General features: G+C 36.4%; 1 protein-coding gene across 1 annotated transcript in view; it reads left to right on the top strand.

Annotated features, from left to right (window-relative positions):
* Window positions 1-10649, top strand: part of RGS22 (regulator of G protein signaling 22) — a 138392-nt gene that overhangs the window by 9715 nt on the left and 118028 nt on the right. The window contains exon 2 of the mRNA XM_037730113.1: window positions 2826-2888. Within this exon, the coding sequence (XP_037586041.1) occupies window positions 2826-2888 (63 nt within the window). The remainder of the gene's footprint in view (window positions 1-2825; window positions 2889-10649) is intronic.

Here is a 10649-nt window from a genome sequence, read left to right as displayed (position 1 = left end):
TTTTTCGTATTTTTGGTAGAAACAGGGTTTCACCATGTTGGCCAGGCTGGTCTCGAACCCCTGACCTCAGGTGATCTGCCTGCCTTGGCCTCCCAGAGTGCTGGGATTACAGGTGTGAGTAATCCCAGCCTTTTTTTTTTTTTCTTCTTTTTAACTAAAGGGTTTGTGGTTTAAAGGGCTTATCAAATACTCATGGGTTTAGAAGACTGCTTAATGATGTGATAAGATATTTTGAACACATTGAACTAGAAACTGCAGTGGGAAAATGTGTTCATTTATTTACTAAGAGAAGGACAGGCCTTTCCAATCAAGTACCACATGTGGGTTGAGCAGATGGCACTTGGAGGTAACACTTATTTCCCATTGTGGAACTACCCAGTATCAACAGAATTGCTGAAGTTTAATATTGATAGAAATTAAGGCACAATTTTAGAAATATTGATTTTGATGTATTTAATAATGCCTGAGATTTTTATAGTTTTTTGTAAGAGCAAACCAAAGGATATGACTGAATGCCTAGGAAATATCAACTGCTGCCACCTGAGAACGCTTATCCATCTGTGGTGAGATGAGCTGAGCTCAGGAATCTAGAGTAAACTTTTAGAAACTTTATGGCAGTTTGACAAAGTATACTTATATCTGATGAATTTAATAATAAAAAATAGGGATTGCAATATGTATCTTTTATTTCATTTTCTAATTATTCATTGAAAGTTGTCAATCTGAAATAGGTTAAGGAAAAAAACAAAACAGGGCTGGGTGTGGTGGCTCATGCTTGTAATCCCAGCACTTTAGGAGGCCAAGGCAGGCAGATACCTTGAGGCCAGGAGTTCAAGACCAGCCTAGGTAACATGGTGAAACCCCGTCTCCATAAAAAACTACAAAAATTAGCTGGGCGTGTTGGTGTTTGCCTGTAGTGCCAGCCACTCAGGAGGCTGAGACACAAGAATTGCTTGAACCCAGGTTGCAATGAGCCCAGATCGCACCACTGCACTCAGGCCTGGGTGACAGCAAGACCTTGCCTCAAAGCAAGAACAAAAACAAAAACAAAAACAAAACAGGTACCTCCTCTCAAAGAGTTCATTGAGTTAGAATCTTTTAGAAATGCAAGGTATCTGGAAATGAATATATGAATCTGAAAATTAGAAATTTCAGGCAATGTGGCAATTCTAGGCAGTACTTGAATTTAATAATAAAAAATTGGGATTGCAATATGTATCTTTTATTTCATTTTCTAATTATTCATTTAAAGTTATCTATCTGAAATAGGTTAAGGAATTTTAATTCCAAGTGGAGCCAGGTCCACCTGGCTCTATGAAATATGTATTTTGTGTTATGGCTAAAAAATCAAAATGAAATGTCTATTTTAGCAAAACTAACAAGGGATTGTATTGCACTGCTGTAAATTATTTAAGATATACACTGTATACATCTGTGGATTTTTGATCATGTGATTCAGTACTGCCAAATTTGGCCAACCTTATTGTAGCATGATGCCTTCTACCCAGAATTCAGATATTTTCTCCTAAGAATTAGCAAAATCTAGGTGGTTCACTAACTACAGTTGGGATTATTAAATTAACTTTGAAAGGTAAAGTTTGGTAGGTTATTAAATGCCTTATAGCTTACCCCAGAAGAATATCTACCTTGTTCTGTTTAGATAGACTTTGCCAATCAGGACTTTCTTTGAACTTATACTACTGAGGTACTACTACTAAGGTAGTAAATTTATTAAATCCTTAGTTTGTTGTTATTTTAATCAGTTGAAATTTTTAGAAAATTAAGTCTTTTGTTTTAATTTTAAAGTTTTAGTAGTTTCTTGATATTCTGTAAGTGAGTGCTTATAACTCTCTTCTGATGCTGCAATTGCTTAAAGAAATTACCCTGAACATCTACTTTCCAAAGCAGGTGCAATATGCTATAGTGTCTTCCTTATAGCACTACATAGTTCAATAAATTTTTTAAATTGGCCAGTATAAGAAGAAAGTAAGCAGCCATATGGAAATAATAGCATTGTGTCATATTGTCGACTTTCATGTTAGATTTGGAAAATTGAAATATAATTATGAATAACAAAATAAACACATGTACCATACAGCAGTATGCCATGATGTGCTTTTGACACAATGGAAACAATTACTAATAAAATAAGGTGTCTTACAATTTGGAAGAGAGATTTTTTGTTGGCAGTGTGTTTTCAGTTTTACCAATTTGAAAAGTGGCTATGTTGGTGGATGAGATAGTTATGGAAAAAATATATACAATCTTTATGCTTAGAACACATGCACTGTCAAAGTTTCCTCATATAGAAGTGAAGCAGGATCTGGATTACAAAATCTATCTCATTCTGCGGGTCGGGGGCAGTAGAAAATTTTCTTCACTTCTTTAACACTTCCATTGGGCTATTTAAGAAATATACACTCTCAATTTCATTTGGGCCCCAAACACTGCTTCTTGTTGACCCTGGCTTTATTTTTATGAAATATATATTTTTAATGTCTGTGTAAAACTTACCATGTGGTGGTATTATTTTGTGTTTGTTGATGTTTCATTTAAGTGTTGTGCTATATTTTTCATGTGTTCTGCTTTCCAACTAAGTATAGTAGCAAAGTGTTTTAGGAATATGCTCACTTCTGTTTTCTTACTTTTTCCTTCCAGAGATTGTAGCACTGTGTTCAGTTTATAGTGAGGGTTCGCTGCTGACTGACTAAAAAAGTTTTGAAGATCTATGTAATAATAAATTAGTAGCAGAATTAGAGAATAATATAGGCATGATTTAAAACATTGTATTATAATTATAATACTGTATTTTTATGTTTTTGCAGGAAGATTCCCTGACAACAGACGATTTTCTTGTAGACTACTTCAATGAATTCCTAAGCCTTCCAGTGAGTTTGTTATTGTGATCTATTGAATATATATTATCAAAGCAAAATATTTTAATCACATGATTATCTTGTGAGACCAATTTATCAGGGATAATGCTTTTTAAAAAATATTAATGAAAGCGTTTAGGTAAATGTTATATCTTTTTATATAGTTAATCATTTGGATTTGAATCATATTTAGAAATTATTTTTATTGAAGAAAGTTGGAGTTTTTCTAACCATTAAAAAGCATTCTGTACAAACTCTGGTTCAGCTGTATTTGGCACCATGTTAGGCTTTTTTTTTTTTTTTGAGACAGTGTGTGTTGCTCTGTTGCCCACGCTGGAGTGCAATGGTACAATCATGGCTCACTGCAGCCTCGACTTCTCAGATGCAAGCATCCTCCTGCCTACCAAGTAGCTGGGACTGTAGGCACATGCCACAATGCCCAGATGATATGTTAGACTTTTGACAGAGGTGATAAGGACAAAGTATCAAAAAAGTCAAGAAACTGATTTCTTCCCTTCAAGCAATTATGTTCATCTTCTTGGACAGATCTTAAAGTGGAATTTGTATATAAGGCAACTAGAATTTTATATCAATGGTAAATAGGACTCACACACTGTTTTTGGTATAACATAAATTGATGCCAATTAATAGTTTCAGTCATAGACAGCAGTGACATATATTGTCAGTATTAAGGAATGTCCTAGTCCATATAGTCTATGCTGCTATAACAGAATAACTGAGATTGGGTAATGTATAAGGAATGGAAATTTGTTTGACTCACAGTTCCGGAAGCTGAAAAGTCCAAGATCAAGGGGCTGCCTCTGGTGAGGGCCTTCCTCCCACATCATGCCATGATGGAAGGGCAAACAGAGATTAAGAGAACGAGGGAGCAAGAGGGGCGCTGACCTCACTTTATAACAAGCTTTAAACAAGTTTTATAACACTCTTGATAACCAGCCCACTCTCAAGATAGCAACATTAATTAATCCATTCAGGAGAGCAGAACCCTCATGGCCTAATCACTTCTTTTAAGGCCCCACCTCCCAACATTGTTGCATTGGGAACTAAGTTTTCAACACATGAACTTTGGGGGACACATTCAAACCACAGCAAGGAATTGGGGAAAAGTGAAATGAGGAGTCCTAAAAAGACCTATCTGGTTGTATGGAAATAAAGTTAATAAGGAATACTGGTTAAAAAACATGTAAGAAAAGATTTTTGCTATTGTGTTATGAAAACAAGAAAACTTTTTTTCCAGGAAAAATTTGAAATAAAAAAAAATCACAAGTAATTTTAAAGGGAATGTACCATAAATGTGAAGTCTCTTAAAGCCTAAACACTGGAAATACCTTTTGAAGGGAAAGTACTATTCAGTACTTTCTTATGTAGATTAGTTTTTTATATATATATGCATGCATGCATGTTTGTTTTGTGATTTTTTTTTTCCCTAAAATAATTTTGTACTCTCTCTGTTGAGCATAGCTACATCTCTGGACCCATGATGGAAGTTAGATTGACACACCAAAGCCGCTGCTCCCTTTCCAAGAACAAGCCTGAGTGACATCACAGAATACTCAGGAAGTTCCTGTTTGGTCTGACTCTTTCGTTGTTCAGTAGTGCCTTATACAAAACCCAGTAGCATCACAAAATTGCCAGAATTTTGCTCTTCCAGATTATGTAGAACCCCGTGGGCTCTGCAGTCTCCACTCTCCCTCCAAAACAAGTACATTTGTGAAATTTTAAATAGAAAAATCTCTATGTAGGTCTAATGTCAGTTTCTCAACATTTAAATTTCAGTGTCTTGGGATTTGGGATTACATTGACGTGTTGTAGAAAATAAATAAATTCCCTTTCTTTTTTTTTAAAAAATCCTATTTTAAAGTATAGAAATGACATAACAATAGTATAAACAGTTTACCAAAATTGTGATAATCCCGCCATCCAGTCAGAATAGACATTACCATTTTTCTGTTTTCTTTCAGACTTTAGGTGATATGACTGTGATTTCTATTGAATTCTATCTATGTAAACATGTTTTTATTCATCCTGAGCAAGACCTGAAGTTTGACCCCTTCGTGTGTCCCATGCACTTACCCGGGCTGCCTTTTTCCTGTTTTTTATCTCTCCAAATCCTTCAGTTTTTGCCGCCTCTTTTTTATTTTTATTTTTATTTTTTTGAGTTCCTTTTGCATCTACATTCAGGATCACCCAGTCTACTATTAATTACCTGTTCTTCACGTTACAAGATAAAAGAAGAGAAAATGTTGTCATGCGTTTTCAAAAATAATCTGGGGCAGGAAGGAGAAGGAATGGTGTATTCTCAAGCCAAGTGTCTGGCAAAATTCTAGAACAGATTAGTAAGGTTTGGTTTGTAAGCACTTAGCTAAGAATTGGAAGCCAGTGTAGGTTTACTGAGAGTAAATAAGTATGCCAAACTAATCTCTCTCTCTCTTTCTTTTCTTTTTGATAGTTATAGATTGGAATTTTAGGGAACCATAAATTAATGTATTCTGATTTCCGTAAAGTATTCTAAAAATAATAAATTGAATCATGTTACTTCCTGCTCTGTTCAAATCCCTGTCTAGGGACTTCTCATTACACTAAGAATAAAATCCAGAATCCTATATGATTAGGCTCTTGTTATCTCTTGATCTATATTTCCTACTTACTTTCCAATCTGACTGACTTCTTTATGTTTCTCAAGCATGCATATGCCAAATATACTCAGGGTCTTTCAACTTGGCATGCTCTTCTCTGAGATATCTGTATTACTTTCTCCCTGACTTAAATTCCTTCTGTTTAGAAAGCCTTCCCTAACAACCCTATCTAAAATAAAAACCTCAACACATGCTCCACTTATAGTGCTTTGTCTCCAAAGACCTTTTCATTATCTGTGAAATTAGTTTTCAAATATTTGAACTGGTTCACTAAACATAAGCAGCAGGGGTTGATTTTTAATAACTTACAGATTGAATTCCAAACTTGCTAGTATAGAATTCAAGACCTTTGTAATTTGGCTTCAACTTAATCTTTCTGGCTTTATTTCTTGCTTCACACTACTTGTGCTATCCTGCATACTCTCTCCTGCCTCCACTAGCCCAGCAATCCATCTTGACCATACCTCTTCCCACGCTCAAATCTCACCATGTAATGGTTGGTAATAGGAGTGAGAGAACTGTATTTGATTCCAGCTCTTCCATTCTTACTGGTGTGATCTTAGAAACCTTGCTTTCTCAATTCCTTGATTTCTTTCTCTGTGAAGACAATATGACTATCTTACAAGATTATTATGAAATGAAGTAATGTATATTAAGTGCCTGGCACAGGTTTAGTGCTTCTCTTTTCTTTTCCTTCACTAATTAGACCATCTCACCTTCCATTCCTGAAGCATAACAGGCAATCACTCTTTAATGGGATTGGTGGATCGTCAATCTAGAGGATAGTCTTATGTGCCACACAAATCTGTCATTGGCTTTGCCTTTTTAAATTTATTTTTATCAGAGAGAGAGTTGGATGAAAAGTTGCAAGTCCCAGTATTAGGTCACTCTTCTAGTAAATAATGGTCCACACAAGTTCAAAGGGCTCAAAACTTTTGATTGTCCCATTATGCTATGATGTCTATAGAACTGGCAGCAGAGGAGTAAACTGATGATTTGGATAAGATAATCTTGTCTTGTTTTAATCCTGATGGTATGAAATGGACTAAAATAAACAATGCTAATGTGATTTTAGGGATAGTGTGGTCAATAGAACTGTAGTCAAGATCAAGAAAAATATTAGTCTGGAGCACAGAAGGCACTCAATAAATGTTTCTTTGAATAGGGTTGAATTGTCCGACTTGGAATGTTGTGTTCCTTTTTTTTTTTTCTTTTTCTTAGACAGAATCTTACTTTGTCACCAGGTGCCAGGCTGGAGTGCAGTGGCGGGATCTCGGCTCACTGCAACCTCCGCGTCCTGGGTTCAAGCAATTCTCCTGCCTCAGCCTCCTGAGTAGCTGGGACTACAGGCACGTGCCACCACGCCCAGCTAGTTTTTATATTTTTAGTAGAGACGGGGTTTCACCATGTTGGCCAGTTGTGTTCCATTTTTGGTGCCATATGTTAAAAGTTGCTCTGCCAAACCAGAGTCAGGGAGACTTAGCCAATGATCATTCTGGAAACCATGCCAAATGAAGGGTTGAAAGAAGTTTGGTGTTTAACCTGGCTTGGGAATGGGTGGCAGGAGTGGAATGGAGTAGTCCTTTTCAAATATTTTATGATTTGATTGAGGAAGAAGGGTTAACATATTTTGTGAAACTAGAGTGCAGAACCAGGGCCAACATTTGTGAAGGAAATTGATTTGATTTTCACTTAGCATTAGAAGGAACTTTAGAATTTGTTTTCCAACAATTAAATGGGCTGACTTGTGAAGGAGTAAATATCATGTGATTGGAGGTATTCAGGTAGAGGTGAGAAAATCATGAGAATATCAGGTGTGTGTGTGTGTGTGTGTGTGTGTGTGTGTGTGTGTGTGTGTGTGTGTATGTGTGTATGTGTGTATGTGTGTATCTCTATATATGTATATATATCTATGGTGGGAGATTGGACTTTCTTGACCGAAGAAAATTTCCTTCTTCTGTTTATTTTATCTCAGGAGCTACATTGTAATTTTTCTGAGGGTAAGGACAGGTCTTTTCTGTATCTCCCAAAGCTTCTTAATTATGATTCTGTTTTCATTTCAACATCTTCCATGTAAGATACTTAATATAAACAAGTAAACCTTCTAATTTTTTCTCCTGCCTCCTTTCCTCATCTACCCCAACTCTCAGCCCCCATCAAAAACAATAGCCCAAGCCCTAGAGTGTAAATACAGATTACAGGGCCCTTAGGTCATCTCTAAGATGGTTTCTGAGATGTTTTCCATATCTGTAATGACATGCCCAAGGTCCCATAACCGAATTGTGGTAGAAATGGGCCTAGGAATGAGGTGTTCTGGCTCCTACACCACTTCTTTCCATTACACCATTATACCCCTTGGGACACATTGTAAGATCCAGAAACTGGTGGCTGGTACCCTGCCTCCATGTTATTTTTTGATGAGGGGAATCCAGGACAGTTGCTGCTGTTATAAATGATTATGGCACTTTCCAAATCCTAGCTTTCATAACTTCATTCCGTTTGTTCTTGTGCCAAGTTCACATTCAGATATTGTTTTCATTTGGTGTCTGGGAGGTTTTTTGCCGTCAACTCTTTGTGGACAAGTGTTTGCTTATTAAGTTTTCTTCTGTGCTATAGTGTGAAAACATTTTTTTCCTTTTGGCTTTGTTTTGTGTGTTTTATGCTCAGTGACTGTTGTGGGATTGAGTAGATGAGCCCACATAGATTTAGGTTGGTCCTCTGTGGGTGGTTTCAAATGTTTGTGACATTTATGGTTTGCAGAAGCTGAAGGGGTGGCCTGTTCTATACCCTCCTTGCAAGGATATGTATGCCATGTGTTTGCCAGACCATGTTTAGCTATGCGCTTTTGGAATTTTACCATAACTTATTTTTTTGGACTGATTCTCCACACTTTTTAAAATCTGTAAACAATTATAATTTCTTGCAGCTTTATGAAGGAGTTATATGCTAGATGGATTGTTGTGGGGGGCCAGTGGGGAGAGAAAGAGTATATTTTGGGGGAATATATGGGATGAAGGGGGATGAAGGCTTAGGGTCTTCCCTTGCCAAAATCTAAATACTCAGAAATTGATTTTTACAGGTGTTGATAGAGCTCTAGGAAACTGCTTAGTTCAGTGTTTATACCTCTGGCTGTTTTGATAAGACTTGTAGCTCAAACTTATAGCACTCGCATTACCTAAGTCATTTATTAAGTAAGGATATTTTCCATACATTTTATGTGGCACATATTCCTTCCATCCCATTGGTGAATATGTCTAGTAAACAGTTTATGGTTAAACATCTAAAATGACAATAAAACTTAGATTAAAAGAAGTTGTTATTGGTAACTGACTTGTTACATTCAAGTAGTCAGATGTTTTCCATTCACTGAATAGGGATGCATGTTTAAAATATAGCTTTGGAGCTCAATTAGTAAAGACAGAGTTGGAGCAGAGATTAACATGTATTAAATTAACCTAGTCATTGGTTTCTAATTTAAATACTGTTCAGCTAAATAATTTGGCACCCAGTGAGTTTCATTGGTGCTGGGCTGGCAGTTTAAGTACATCACTAATTATTCACAGGTTTTTTTCCCTCTCCTTTTCAAAGAAATGTGGAACCAGCAATTTATTGTGGTAAAAATATTTTCATGCACTTGCTTTTTCTGTGAAAATATTTTTCGCACATGGATGACTAGTACTGCAAAGTTAGCTTTCACCACCTTCAGGTCAACTCATTTTGGAATATTTGGAAAATGATATCCTTGGAATAAGAAAATTAAGTAAGGAAAAGAGCAGCCTGTAACATCTTATGGAGTATTGGGTTTGAAGCTCAAACTGAAGGTTTTTCCTGTCATATGATTCAAATTTGAGCATTCTCTAAATCAGCCAGCTCAGTTCTTTGGAGAAAAGATTTCCTACATCATTCGTTTCTGTCTCTCATACCCTATGTGTCTTGTATTGTTACTTACTAAACTATAGGAGCTTTATAGATAAGCTTAGAAATGGTAAAAACAAAGGATGTTGAAGAGAGCTTCTTTTTCAGCAAAGAGGAATTTGGGTACTAACGAAAGACCAGGGAACTTTCTCCTGGGTATCAAATACAGACAGCTGGCACCACCTCATATACGAATACCCATGAGAGTCAGCACGAAGTAACCAACAGAATGTGGCTTTGCAGTTTGTCTTCCTCTGGATTCTGCCTCTCCTCACCTAAAAACTCTTCAGTGGCTCCCCCTTGTTGTAAAGCAGTGATTCTTAAACATATGCATGTGTTTGAATGATCAGAGAGGGTTTGTTAAAACTCAAAATACTGGGCTCCTCCCCCAGAGTTTTTGTTATAGGGAGGGGACCAATAAGTTGCATGTCTTCTTTTTTTTTTTTTTTTTTTAACTTGTATTTTAGATTCAGGGGAGTACATGTGCAGGTTTGTTACCTAGGTATATTGTGCGGTGCTGACGTTTAGGGTATGAAACCTCACTTAGGTACTGAACATGGTAGCCGATAGTTTTTCAGCCCCTGTCTCCACCCTTCCCTCCCCACTCTAGTCGTTTCCAATGTCTGTTGTTGCCATTTATGTCCATGAACACTTGATGTTTAGTTCCCACTTATAAGTGAAAACGTGGTGTTTGGTTTTCTGTTCCTGTGTTAATTTGCTTAGGAGGGAATTTGCATTTCTAACAGGATCTCAGGTGATGGAGATATTGCTGATCTCGGAACTACCCTATGAGAACCTTTGATTTAATAGTGTAAGTTGAGAGTTACCGCATATGATAGTAGGTCCTCAACAAACTCGTCCTTTCTCTCCAATCTTATTTCTGCTATTCTCCCCTCAATTATTAAAGTTGAACATATCTCACAGCTTGTAGTTCACCAAATGTAACGTATTATTTTGTGCTCTTATATCTTTTATTTTTAATTTTTGTGGGTACATAGTAGGTATCATGTTCCTTTATCTTGATGCATTGGCTGCTCCTTTTGCTGAATTCCCCTCTTCTCCCTTGTCTACCTGACATTGCCTGTTCATTCTTCAAGATGCAACTCTAGCAGCCCACCTTCCCTATACATCTTCCTTAATTTCTAGAATATATTAATAGTTTTTTTTTTTTTTTTTTTTTTTTTTTTTTTTTTTTTTTTTT

Source organism: Cebus imitator, unplaced genomic scaffold, assembly GCF_001604975.1.
Source record: "Cebus imitator isolate Cc_AM_T3 unplaced genomic scaffold, Cebus_imitator-1.0 Scaffold331, whole genome shotgun sequence".
In the NCBI taxonomy this organism is placed as follows: Eukaryota; Metazoa; Chordata; class Mammalia; order Primates; family Cebidae; genus Cebus; species Cebus imitator.
This window is presented reverse-complemented; position numbering and strand designations above follow the sequence as displayed.